Source organism: Frieseomelitta varia, unplaced genomic scaffold, assembly GCF_011392965.1.
Source record: "Frieseomelitta varia isolate USP_RPSP 00005682 unplaced genomic scaffold, Fvar_1.2 scaffold_634, whole genome shotgun sequence".
Classification (NCBI taxonomy): domain Eukaryota; kingdom Metazoa; phylum Arthropoda; class Insecta; order Hymenoptera; family Apidae; genus Frieseomelitta; species Frieseomelitta varia.
This window is the reverse complement of record NW_025110406.1, coordinates 144,134-157,556: the sequence shown is the minus strand read 5'-3', so window position 1 is coordinate 157,556 and position 13,423 is coordinate 144,134. Positions and strand designations below refer to the sequence as shown.

Below are 13,423 nucleotides of genomic sequence, written 5' to 3'. Positions count from 1 at the left end.
CTCGGTTCTATCAAACCCGAGAAGTACGAGAGTATTTTCTCCGACAATAAAGAAAGAATTCTCGGAGATCTCTCGTCGTATCCCCCATCGATTTCTCTCTCGTACCGTCCCCGAATCTGGAGAGGAACGTCGAAAGAAATCGCGGAGGAAACGCGTCCGAAAAATTCCCGAGGCCATCCGCCACTCCCGCTGCGCGTAAACCATTAACCCTCCCCGTCTCTCGACATCAGATCCATTCAGCGTCGCAAACAAAAGGCGGAGAGTAAAGCTGGCAGCTGGAGGTCCTCTGCTCGTTGCCAGCGAGGAGTGACTTTTAATAACCGACTCCGGGTTATTCGCGACTTGGTTAAGACTTACTTAAATGGACGGAGAAAGCGAAAGAAACGAACCCCACCTCTGTGGAGGAGAGGTTGTTGTTGCCAACGCGTATCGAGAGGGTCGCGTCGCGAGAACGCGAGTCGAAAGAGGAAGCAGGCCGAGCGAGACAGAGACCCACGGTCGGATCCTTTTGTTCTTGGCGGGCGTTTTGTTCCAGGATTACGAGCTTATGAAGTATTCGCGTTTATCTGCAGCAACTACACGACCGGGAGTCGTGGAAATGGTAGGGCAACGAGACGAGAGCGAGAGGGAGGGGGGGGGGCGGAGGCTTGCAAGCGCAAACTGGAGCGAGACAACTAAAACCGGGGCTTGGATGTCTGTTAATCTGCGAGCGGTTCTGCTGATTTCGAATTAATTATCGCGTTAAACTGCTGTTCGCGTTTAATTCCTATTCGTGCCGTTGCTAGCTCCTCCACCGTAAATAATCGCCCGGTGCACCCTTGATTTTTATGATATTCCCGCTGCCGGATTTTCTTCTCGCGATCCACCCTCGAAACGTTTCGAAACGTTTCGACGTTTTAATTCCGCGAGCGTTGCAAACGAAAATTTTCCACGGGAAATCCGCTCGGCGAGCAAAATTTGTTTCGATCCAAGTAAATAATTAAAAAGACGCGAGCAACTCCTACCTTTCTCCCTGCTATCTCTGAAAAGGAAATTCTACTTCTGGTTGGTAAATTTAGCAGCTCGATTGAATTCCAACTGTGCTCCAACCTCGATTATCAATTAATTGAACGCTGGTGAATTAAAGGGACGCTTTGTAATTTGCTCGTGGCGTAAGTAATCAGGCGATTAGGGAGACTTACCGAAAAGAGAAACCGCGACGAATACCTAGACGACTCGAATTTATTTACATTTCATTACACTTTGGATTCGTTACGCTCCCGTTCGCCTCGCAAAAGTGACACTATTGTTGAGATATTCTGGCACGCGTATATAGAACGTGGAACAATTACTTTCCAATCAATTTTCTCCTCGAAGAATTCTCCTCTTTTTCAAAAGAAAAGAGAGAGAGAGGAAAAAGGGGAAAAGGCTTCCCATCGTGCGTGCTCGGACGACACCGTTGCTATTTAAGGAGAGTGTATATATAAACCGATGAGCGCTTAAAGGGTTGATTAGCGATGATAAAAATGCAACAATGCAAAAAACGCTTAGAACAAAGCTCTTTACGACAATAACTCTGATAACGCGTGCGCGTCACCGGTCAATCAACTCTTTACCTTATTTTCGATACGACGGTGGGGGTGAACTCCAGTTGATGGAATCCCAGCTCCTGCGGCCTCACATCCTCCAGGCTACTGTATCTCACGTACGTACAGGGCGGTGTAGTAATATCTGAAATCAAAAGTTACGTTTCCACTGTGACGAATATCTACTACATGTATCGACATCATACGTATATATCTTAGAAATTGTGATTTCTGCGAAATGATTCGCGATCCTTTCGATTCGATGGTTGGTTCTGAGGCAAGTGCTGTCACACTCCCCGCTTTAGATTATTTTCTTTTCGTTCCAATGTTTTCCTAAATACTCAAGTTTGTTCGAGTACTCGATTCGCAATTCACAAACCATGAAAAGCTAAATAGCTTAATAGTTCTCGAACAATCTCCAGATCGCCTCGTTGCTAACGTGCAATTTACGACGTTGGACGTTGGTCACGACGCGTGAGATCCTTTCTCGTTCGTATCGAGATATTTTACACGTCATTTGGATTACTTTCTCGCGTCACTCAACAGGTCTTCGACAGGATACGTCCAAGACGCACGTAGACGCCTGTCCACCAGGAAACCGGCATTTATTTATTTTTCCTGGCACCGGTGTGCAGCCTCTCAATTCGCGCCTCTGCTAATTTAATATTTAAATCATGCTCACCTCCTCTCCCTTCTTCCCTTCATGCCGCGGGAATTGATCATCGAGCCATTTTGGACTCCTGCCTTTGGCTATAGGCTAGGCTCGCTTTGTTCGCCGGCGGAATCGCTCGAAAGGCTGAAAGGGACGTTCCGCGCTAGAATAACGAGCCGACGAGCGTTAACGTCGAAAAATCAATAGGGTCGCGTAAATTCCTCATAAATAAATATGAATATATATCGGGCGCCACGCGGACCAGTATCGAGCGTAAATTTATTATAACGACAAGCGCGCGTGGCCATCGCCTCGTCGATCCTCCGATCCGCTGTTAAAACCGATCCGATTTCCCACGGACTCGATTCGATCCGGGAACCGCGCCGGTGCTTGCATTTTGCGGCCTGCCGCGTTTCGCGCTTTGACGAAAAGTGAAAGCAACAGGGGGGGAGGGGGCCGATGGACAATTTAATCGCCGTTTTTTGGAATTTAACACTGACCGGCTGTCCATGGAATTTCCTTTAATTCGCGCAGCGACGTGCCGTCGCCCGGACTGAGCGGGCAATCGGTTAAAACGGCGTTTCGGAACAAAACGCTGTTTGATTCTACGGTCCAAACGAGAGAGAGAGAGAGAGAGAGAGAGAGAGTCGAGCATCGACAATTCCGCGGACAATACAACGCTCGAGACTCACGTGAAAATTCAAAATTCAAAAACAGCGCGCGGATGAAACATGGGTGGATCCTCGGGGATGCAAAGGGGTGCTCTTGTTCTTAAATTCCCGAAGGGAAAAGAAGAGTTCCACTGACGAGGAAAGGAGATAAAATAGAGTTGGCTGGCGAAGAAAGCAACAAACGCTATCTCCGTCCGCGATGTGTAAACTTTCGTCAAACTGACTGCGATAAAATTAAACAGATCTCTCGCACTTGGCACGGTATCTTCCTTCTGTTTTTCTCGCAACTCTCGTCGTGATTGAAACGCAAGAGAGAGACGACGGACAAGTGGAGAACGTAAAACCAATTCGCAAGAAGGGAGCGCCATAAATCCCGGGGGAAAAGTGAATTATACCGAGCCTTTGCAGCCCAGGGGACATAAATCCGCCGCCACTGAACGAACCACCATTATCCCAAATTGTTCGTCGCTTCGAAAAAAAATTCTCTCGGCGAGGGAACTGCTCGCGCGGAAGCGTGGAAACGCAGGTAGAACGAGGGGAGTCCACGACGAGAAGAAAACGCAAACTTTCGAATCCCGCGCGCGCACCCTAAAACCGTGGGTGCAACTTGCGAGTTTGGAAGACGCCTCGAGCGACCCGGAGAGTTTATACTCTCGCTGCAGAAATAGGGCTTTTTTCAACAGTGTTTGAGAGAGAAGCTCGGGCGCCCGAGGAGTCATCGCGAGCGACGAGAGAATTCGTCGCGTTTTAAGCGGGCCGCGCGAGCGTGACGTCTTTCGACGACTTTCGAAAGAAACGGTGAGAACGTCAGGTAGTACGGCAGGCGCGAAAGAACCTCATCGATTTTACAATCTCCGCGTGCCTCCTGCTCTTCTCCCTTCACAGGCTATTACCTCCTCCACGCCCTCCTCCTGATAACTCCGTGTCCCGAAATTTTCTCTCCTCTTTCCCGTCTATCTTGCCCTTTATCTCCCTTCTTCCTGTCTCACGCTTGTCCCGCCTTTTTCTTTCTCTAACCATCCCCCTCACCGCATCGCTCTGTCTCTCTTGGACGCTTTTTTCACCCGACGGTATTATGTTCCGCTGATTCGCAGTTAATGAGGCGAGAACAGACCCTGCGCAAACCAAGGGTGCTTGCAAATTATGAAAAAAAACGTCCCTCTTCCTCTCCCACCCAGCCTTCTTTCGCCTTCTTGCGTAGATGCATGGAAAATTGTGATAACAGAACTGCATCACGATTATCTCCCCCCCCCCCTTTCCTTTCCAAGTGTATCTTCCTTCTGTAATCACTCTCAACGAAAGCGAAATGATACGTTAACCGATTCGTCTTCGAAATGAAAACGCAAGCAAGTGCAGTCGACTTGCAGTGCACATGAAATTTTTCGTATTGTTTAAAAAAGCGTAAATAACCGTGGAAGTTATATTCTCGTATTTTGTGTAGACAGCGTTTGCGTAATAAAACTTTATCCCTGGCTCGATGGTGGATAAACGATCGTGAAAACTACACAGACAAAAGCACACACCGACGCACGCGTGGCAATTTAAAATTGTTTGCGCTGTAAACGCGTCAGATTTCCAAACGCGTGTCCCGCGATGGCGAGTTAACAATGCGAACGCGCGTTCCCCGAAAACCACGGGGAAATTTGTTGCGTTCGTGCCGTTTTCGAAAGGCCGTGGCCCTCTCTCCACGTTGATTCGTAGAGAGATCTCGCAGATCTGCTATCTGTGCGTCTGTGGTACGTGCGCCCATTTCCTTATTCATCAGTCCACGTACGTCGGCCTCTTTACGTATTTACTCCTCGTTAATGTTTCACGCACGACACGTTCGTATCTTATTTGACTGGGTCGCGCGAGCTCGTCTTTTAGCCGGGATCCTTCGAAATCACCGTGCCACTCGTCTCGCGCGAATGAAATGTTAATGCGCGAAACCACGGGAACACGGGTGACATTCCACTTCGAAGAAACGGGGGTAACGTCGCCACCACGTTGAATCAAAGCGTTCTCCACAAAAATTCCTTACTCCTTTCAAAACCTCGAACTTCGTTCGTTGCCAGAAGGAGAGCGTTCCCGTCAGCGAAGACTCGCCGCCTTTCACAGCCAGGTGACGCGTTTTATTAATTAGAAAGTGAATCGCCACCTGAATGCGGTCGCCTCGAACACAGTCCAAACTTGCAGAAATTATCACGAGATTCTCGCACCACGATCTTTCGGATCGAATTGAATTCGCCTGCGAAATTCGAACGAAATTATTCACGATCGAAACGATATCTGTGTGAGCTGCACAGGCTTCTCTTTTAATTCGCCAGAGTTCCATTCGACGAACGTGGTATACTATATACTTTCAGAGGGAACCTTGCCGTTGATCACTCGCCAAAGTAACTAAAACGTACTTTGAAAGTTGCAGCTTCTAGCAGGACCGTGAATCATGTTAACAATTAATTGAATACGTTGCGCCCGCGGGACGTGGGCCGTACACGCCTGGCGAAATTTCCTCGCCAGCATTTCGGCCGTGTAATGCGTCACACGTGTGTTACAGCGTGACGCCTGGACGCCGGCGTGGGTAGATTTTCATGAAGCTTTTGGAAATCCAAATTAGCGAGACCGGTGACAGGTGTGTCATCCGGCGTAATTTAAAACGTTGCGCCGTCCCGGTTCCACGAACAGTTGGTAATTTCGTGAAACGGGTAAATCTCGCCTGGGATCAGAGTTACGCAGGAGAGGAAGAGAACGATACGTTTCGTACTGGGCAGCGTCGCGTGAACCCTTGCTCGTTACTTGATCTCTGATCTTTCATCCTCTTTCGTCTCGGAGAATGCGAAAAAAGAAGAAGAAAAAAGAAAGAAAGAGAATCAAGAGCAGTAGGAGTTTTCGATCGAACGCATTCGAGAAACGCACGGAGAGAAAATTCCGGAGCAACAAATCGCCGACGCGATCAAGCATATCTCGGCTGGCGGGACGAGAAATAAAAAGCCGATACTCGTGGCAGCGTCCGACATTAACCGGGAAGCGTGCTCTTTAAATCAAGTTCCGGCGATCTGGCGTCAAAGGGCCGCCAGGGTTCTTTCAAGAGCGACGTTTGAAAAAGGGAAACGGCAACACGCCGGCCGAAAAACGGTGGCCGTACGAACGATCCCCTTGAAGAGCGAGACTCCGGCTAACGCACAGCAGGCCAGCCAATTTTTGTGAGTGCACCTTGAAATAATCATAGCTTTTCAAGCTAAGTGGAGTCCCTGGTACATACGTAGAAACGTGGGTACACGCGGCTGGTTGTAGCCGAGAAAGCGGCAGCCTCCTGCCGCGACGTCGAAACACACGTATATTCGTTTCACTCACACACACACACTCTCTCTCTCTCTCTCTCTCTCTCTCTTTCTCTCTCTGTGCATCAGACGGACTTACGCGACGATACGACCGTCTAAGATGGCTGTAAAGACGCGAGTATCTGGCAGATGCTGGTCGTGTGGATGCTATATAATATTCATGCAGCGATATTGCATCTTGAGTGGTGCCATTAGAACGGAGCGTCAGCCATCGCGGTCTCGTGGAGGTTTGTTGTTCTCCTGGCGCCTTACTCACTATTCAACCGCACACACATACACACACACACACACACACACACACACACACCCTCCTTCCTCTTCAACCCGTCGTCGTCAGACTTCATCCAGTCTTTGTCGTTCGCCAGGCACGCAAACGCATCGCAGGCAATTAAATTTAGCGTTCCCCATCCGTTCCCCTTTGCTGTTTTATCGAAAAGTCTCAAATCCCTGGCCGGGTAGAGTTTGTTTCACTCGCGCGAGGGAATTTGACAGAAGCGATAAAAATTCCACTTAGGCGGAAACGTTCGCAAATAATTCTCGCGAACCTCTTAAATCCGTTGCCGCGGCGTTAAAGTTTCAAGCGTGGCGTTAAATCCACGATGGGAACGGCAACAATGTCGGGACTATTACTCAACGTTTCATTAAAGTTTCACCGGTTACGGGGCGCGACGTTAATTCGGTACGTGACGGAACGGTATCCGCGAGTTAACGACGAAAAATGGTTTCTTATTTTTCGCGTCGTCGCTGGGAAAGAAGAAAACGGCTGCCGAGGATCAAAAGCCCGTTTTACCAGGCAGCCCTTTAGGGACATCGGGGGAGGACGTTAAGTATTCATCGAGCGTTTTCGCGTCTTCGTGCCTTCTCGTCACTCTACACGCCGCGCCGTGTCCTCGAGAAAGCGGCATCTCCGAGCCACTCCGTCCCCGTAACCGCCATTATCGCCGCCTCCCACCCTCGACTCTGCTCTTCGCCCTTCGACTTAATGCCTCGTCCGTTTTCACCGTCGTGTCGCGTCGACTCGACATTACTTGCCAGAGCCTCGAATATATTAATTCCGAAATACTTCCGTCGCACACGTGTCGATAGAAATATTCCTGTTATTAACCTCCTCTCGCGCTGAAACGACGTGACACGCAAGTCGAGAATTTTTTTGTTCCAAAATTACAATATTTTCTCAATTTCAACTATATTTAAGCGAAACAAATAATAAATTTATTACTTCTCGATAATTTCTATCCAATGATGTCAAAGTTGAACGAGTTCAAAGAAGAAAGCGACGAATTATTGTATTATACGGTTTGGTCACTCGTTATGGTCCGCAATCAGTTGCCAGCGCAACGTGGTTAAAAGTTTACAGGAAATTCACTGGAGACAGAGGAGGCAAACGCCGAATATCGTATGTGTATCAAGGACAGCCACGACTGGCGAATTGGTCGAACGTTCTGAGAAATGAATAACTATGGTTGATTTGCACTGTCTTTGTTCCGAAAGTTTGGCTTTTTCTGAGGGATTAAGGTACTGTTGTGTTCGACAGATACATTTGCAATTAGCCAAAATATCGATTGATGTATAGTTCTTGAATTGATTAAAAATGTGAAAGATCACCGACGACTGAGTTCGCAAGATGACCATGAATATTGACTGACGTCTGATGATTAGTTTCTCTCGTTTAACAAAATCTGAAAAATCACTGTCTGATCTCAAAGTCCTCTTTTGTAACCAGCCTTGGATATTCTTTCCAAAGGAAATTCTAAAAAGTTGTAGAGCAGAGGGAAAGGTTTCTAAAATTTCCCATCGCACCCCATGGAAAACTATCCCGTTGCCTGCACAATCCTCCGAGTATGCACGTCCCACTTTTGAAACTGACTAAATTTGTGGGTCGCCTATAGTAGTTTGGATTTTTCTAAGAGGCACATATCCATGAGTTCTAAACACACGACTATTTGGACAATTTCTAATTCGATATGCTGGATTTGAAACACCTCTACATCGCAAGTCTTGCGTACACCATATTCACAGAAATGAGAATTTCGTATAGGTTGTGTCCCGTTTCGTTAGATGTGCGTCAATGTCCGGCTAGATTTCTGGTTTCATCACAATTGCAACAACAATTCCGTCTAGGTGGCGAGACTTTTTCGTCGTTCACCAAGGATGGATATCGCGGCAAATAATTTCGTTTCGCCCGATCGCAGGGACCCTCTTAAATTGTCGGAGTCCATTCGGAGTCCGGCAGGCACGGCGGATCGTAACGGACGTCGACATGCTAAGAGCTTTTCATTCTACCGCCTACTCTTTCGAGCTTTATAGGATTTCGTGGCTTTTTACGGGGGCTCGCAGCCCACCGTACAGCAGGGAGGAAGAAGCCGCGACTAGAAAGCTTCCACAACGAAATGGATTGCGGAGACGAAATCGCAAGCCTGCCAAGTAGCGTCGGAAGAAGCCTCGTCTGTCAAGTCCAAATACTCTTCCACCTCGAGCGTGCCGTTCTCGCAGAGCTCTGACGTTCTCTCTTCGAGAATTTTCCGCCAGCTCCAAATAACTTCGCTTTCTCGAAAATCTGCACGGAAATTGGTCGCAAGCCGTTGCAAGCCCTGCACCCCTCCTTTATCCTCGAGCTTCTAACTCGCACTTTGAATACGGCGATTGAATCGTAGATTTAAATCGCGTAGAAATTATATTTCGCGAAGGGAGAGCAGTCTCGAACGAGGAAAAAAATGGTCACCGACCGAGACCGCGCTTCTGGCTTCAGGCAGAAGCCTCGAAGCGAGAGGTTGGATTATTCGAAGCACGCCGCCGGTAAAAATAATCGTCGACGTAGCGAGAGACCGTTCACCGAGTTCAGTCATTCTCTTCCCCTGAAGCGGCAAGATGGCCGGCCAAAACAAAGAGCTGGGAATGACGTTGTTTACGAGAGTCGATTGTTTTAAAAAGAGACGAAGGTCGAGCATCGCTGCCCGCGGGAGCAACGAAGAAAAACTCGGGACGAGAACGAAAAGAACCGCGGCGGAGTGCGCGCGTTTGAGAGAGAGAGAGAGAGAGAGAGAGAGAGAGAGAGAGAGAAGGATGGTTCGGGAAGAGCACAAAGAGGGTTGAACTGCAACGAGGAAAGGAATAAGGGGAGCCATTGAGAAGGGTGAGGATTTCTCTGCGATCTCATCGACTTGAAGACACGGCGCAGCCGGTCGCGGCGAAGACGAGAGAAAGAAGAGAGAGAGAGAGAGAGAGACAGAGGAGAGGAAGAAGAAGAGAGTCGGTCGAGGGGACTCGGAACGCTCGATTGTTTTATTGGGTCGGATTAAAAAGCATACTCGGAGGCCGATTGTTTGTAATTCTGATGAAAAAGCTGGGCGATAAAGGAATCGTTGCCCCGAAGGCTGCACCTGCTGGAAACTTGCATCGGCAGTTCTATAGAGAGCGTGTCCGGGAATAAGGCGCGTGGATTTAAAGCCGATCTATCGGAACCTTCGGCTCGTTCCACCGGATTGAAAATTTCTTGAAAAATCTCCAGCCGACGCGACGTTACGGACCGGGGAGTAATCGTTTAATTTTTCCATTTTTTTTTTTTTTTTTTTTTACTTTCTCCACGGTGAAATATCGCTTCCTCGTGCTTTTCCAATCGTCTAGTTTGTAATTAGCGATTTTAGACTGCACTTTGATTCGAAGGCAATGTCAGAGACAGTTCAAATTATTATTATTATTATTATGCACAAGCTGTATTCTCAATCGCCCTGACACTCCCCCACATCGTGCAATATTCGCTAATTGCATGTAAAATTGGACACTCCAAAATACACGAGTTTTTCTCTAAACACAACTAAAGACTTTTGGCAGAAACGTGCGAGCGGCTAAGCAGTGGATTTTAATTGACTGGATTCGTAAAATGCAGATAATTTTGTCGAAACGTGTTTGATAATCGACGGAACACCAGTCATCATCTGTCGAAGAAACATTAGCTGGTTTCCAAGCGTTGTGAAAAGTTTTGCGCTTAGAAAAATGGAAACAATATCGTTCGAGTGTTCCGGGTACTCGGTGGCTCGTAACCAGGGGGTTATATCGCGCCGTATAATTTACGGCAATGTTTAAATGCTTCCTCCTCTCCCTCCTATTAATCTGTAAGTTTCACAATTCGTTCGCAACAACCTTATGAATACAGGTGCAACCACTGTGCGGTGCAGCAGGTGAATTTTTATGCCGCATTTAAATGCCGGTGGCTCACTACCGTGCCATTAATTTCCAGGTTCGTTCCGCTTCGAGCCGCGAGCACAAAAAAGAAGAAAAAAAAGAAAAAAAAACAAAAGGAAAGAAAGAAAGAAACGGCAAAAAGACGCAACGTCGGAATTAAAAACGCTGAAATATCTGTTGCAAAAACCGGTAGCGAAATGACAAGGTACACGTTTGACGAATCAATTTACTCGCCACTGATTTCCATCCTATCTGATCTCAGATCGTTCCGCGCGATTTTGATCGTAGGTCAATTAAATAAAAAAAAAAAAAAAAAATTCTTCGCAATCAGCGTTCACCGCCGAGCATACAAAAATTCCTCGAATTTCAATTTCGAATGTGTCTCTTTGCCCCGCTTGAATGCTACTCTTCGAGCGTAACGAAATCCATAACGATCGCTGTATCTGTTCTTTTCTGGGAAACTTCGAGATAACACTCTGTGTTCAATTCAGCCATGAAGATACTCTCTCGAATGATGCTGAATTTTTTTTAATATTCGGTATTACAACTTTGATACTTTGACTTTTTTTTATAACGAATCGCGAATCGTGGACAGAGTGAAACAATTGCGTTTTCTTCTATAATAACACCAGAAATATGTTTCCTGACATAAAGTGATCGCTGTTCAGTGCTAGTGCTCTGATCGATAATTATTTTTTTTCTTTTTCTTTTTTGAGTAATCTTCTACCACCGTGACACGCTAATGAAAGATTCGAACGAGAGTCGGAATACTCCAAGTTCAAACGCGAACCAGTATTTACAAAGTGATCCGTGCGGACCATAAGCTTGCAGTACATTTAACAAACGAGCGTCGTCGGCCAGCGAATTTCAGGTTCCGATAACGACATTAAAATCGGGACTGGAGGGAATCGCGAGAAGGCTATCCGCCAGCCGGTGATTTCAGCAAAGCGTGAAATTTCCAGTAATTTCGCCCGGACAATGAATAATAATTCAGGAATCATCCACTTGTCGAACAATTCAGGACGACCGTATGGCGCCAGCGCGTCCCGCTAATACATCGGTGCTTTTGATAAAAAGCGCCGCGACTCCCTCTCCTCTCTCTCTCTCTCTCTCTCTCTCTCTCTCTACTTGTATCTGCAACGACATACCGTTCCGCAATCACGCACACGTGGAATTAAGCTCCCATTGAACGACCAGTCATTATTCATTGTGTGCCACGACTCTGTTTCCGCTCGCCATTCAAGACGGAAAATTCAGCCAAGCTGGAACCCAAGCGCTTCTTTTTTCCATCTCTTGCTGTCTCTTCTCCTGTCAACGTGTATACCGTACTATCGAAACGAGAGTTACTGGCAAGCTGGTCGGCCGATCGGAGCTGGCCGACGCGCGACGATCGATCAGCCGGAAGGCATTAATTAAATCTTGTTAACTGGTCAATCGATGCAGTAACCTGAAATTACCGGTGTCTCTAAACCTGATCATTACCTCGTACTCGTTTATCGCTCCATGATTTTAATTGGCACCGTCGCCTCTCTATTGGCAATTCTTCTAATTTTAAACACGCCCCGAGTTTCCCATCTCCTTTGGTTTATTTACGACGTCGATCGTTACGATTACTCTAGTTTCTCGCTTGCTTATTTTAAACCCTATCTTGTAAACGATATAAAACGTTGCAAACGACGCTGTGGCAGACGCCGCTACAAAGGTGGATTAAAATATCTATACTTGCGAAAATGGAATGGCAGTTTTGTGTCAATAGCCTCATCAACATTATTACTGACGGTGTATTAATAAAACACGCCAGGCAACGACAGAGCTGACGACCTGCTTCGCAACGCGTAGTATCGTAATTATAGGTGGCTGGAATTAAACTTTCATCGAACCAGCAACAGTGAACGTTGTCCACCGCTGTTCCGTGCCTCAGCGGTCTTTCTTCCAAGAGTATTTCTAAAAACGGATACCGAGAGAATCCCCCCGTGATCCCGTGATCCATCTCCATTTAGTTTTCACCTTTCGAAAAATCCATTTTCACCCGTGTGACACCCGAATCTCGTTTCCCTCTTCTCTTCGTGGAAAATTTCGACGCGAGTTGCGCGCACGCGCGCAACCAAGTTAAAACATTAAACTGAGAAACGAATTAACGCTTCGGAACGCGACGCGACGAGGACGACATCGCGTTTAAATTAAACAGACAGCTCGGAGCTCGTCTGTTGTTGGTTCTAAAGCCAAGTTTTGCCGGCATCGGATCGCAATTTTCGCGCAACGACGAACAACGTTTCCCTTTGGCGAAAATTCCGCCACCGTACTCGTCGACTCTTCGCTCGTCCCTCGGGAGGATATTGCGCGCGATGCGTACGCGATGATATCGATGCACTTTTTGATTCTATCCTTGACACGGGTGACCCGATTCAGGAAAGTCAATAACTCAATAACCGGACAGGGCCTGGCAAACAAGTAGTGGATCGATGTGTTTGTTCGTCATCCGCGTGATTGATGATGACCAACGTGAACCGAGGATTCCGAGACACGGAATCTGGTTGGTCGCACGTGACAGACCGATAAATTTCAGTCGTTTCGCTAATTCCAGCTGTTTTCTTTTTTTTTTTTTTTTCCCCCGACCCGTTTCAACGTGAAATTGGCTAACTTTTGACGCGTTGATCCCACACGGATACATTCTGTAATTCCTCGACGTTAGGCCGCGAGATTAAGTTCCCTTCCCTTCTTTTTCCCGATCTTTCCAGAAGAAACTAAAGGGGATCGGGGATAAAGAACTCTTGTCCCACGTTTCGCAAACTTTCTCTCGATTTGAAAACATGGGGATTTTTGACTTTCAAAAGTCTTTTTTAAATTTGAAATTGGATCCCGCAACACTTCACCGCAACGCGTCCTTTTTTCAAAGTTAATTTATTCGAAAAAACCGATACACGCGTGCCCCACGTTTCGCGAACTTTCTCCCGATTTGAAAAGATGGGGATGTTTGACTTTGAGAAGTCTTCTTTAAATTTAAAATTGGATCCCGCAGAATTTCCTTTTTTT

The 13,423-nt window shown here is 47.0% G+C and overlaps 1 protein-coding gene across 1 annotated transcript in view; it reads right to left on the bottom strand.

Annotated features, from left to right (window-relative positions):
• The window catches only part of LOC122534731, a 122,990-nt gene that overhangs the window by 50,286 nt on the left and 59,281 nt on the right, over positions 1-13,423 (bottom strand). The window contains exon 3 of the mRNA XM_043665657.1: positions 1,596-1,710. Coding sequence (XP_043521592.1) covers positions 1,596-1,710 — 115 coding nt within the window. The remainder of the gene's footprint in view (positions 1-1,595; positions 1,711-13,423) is intronic.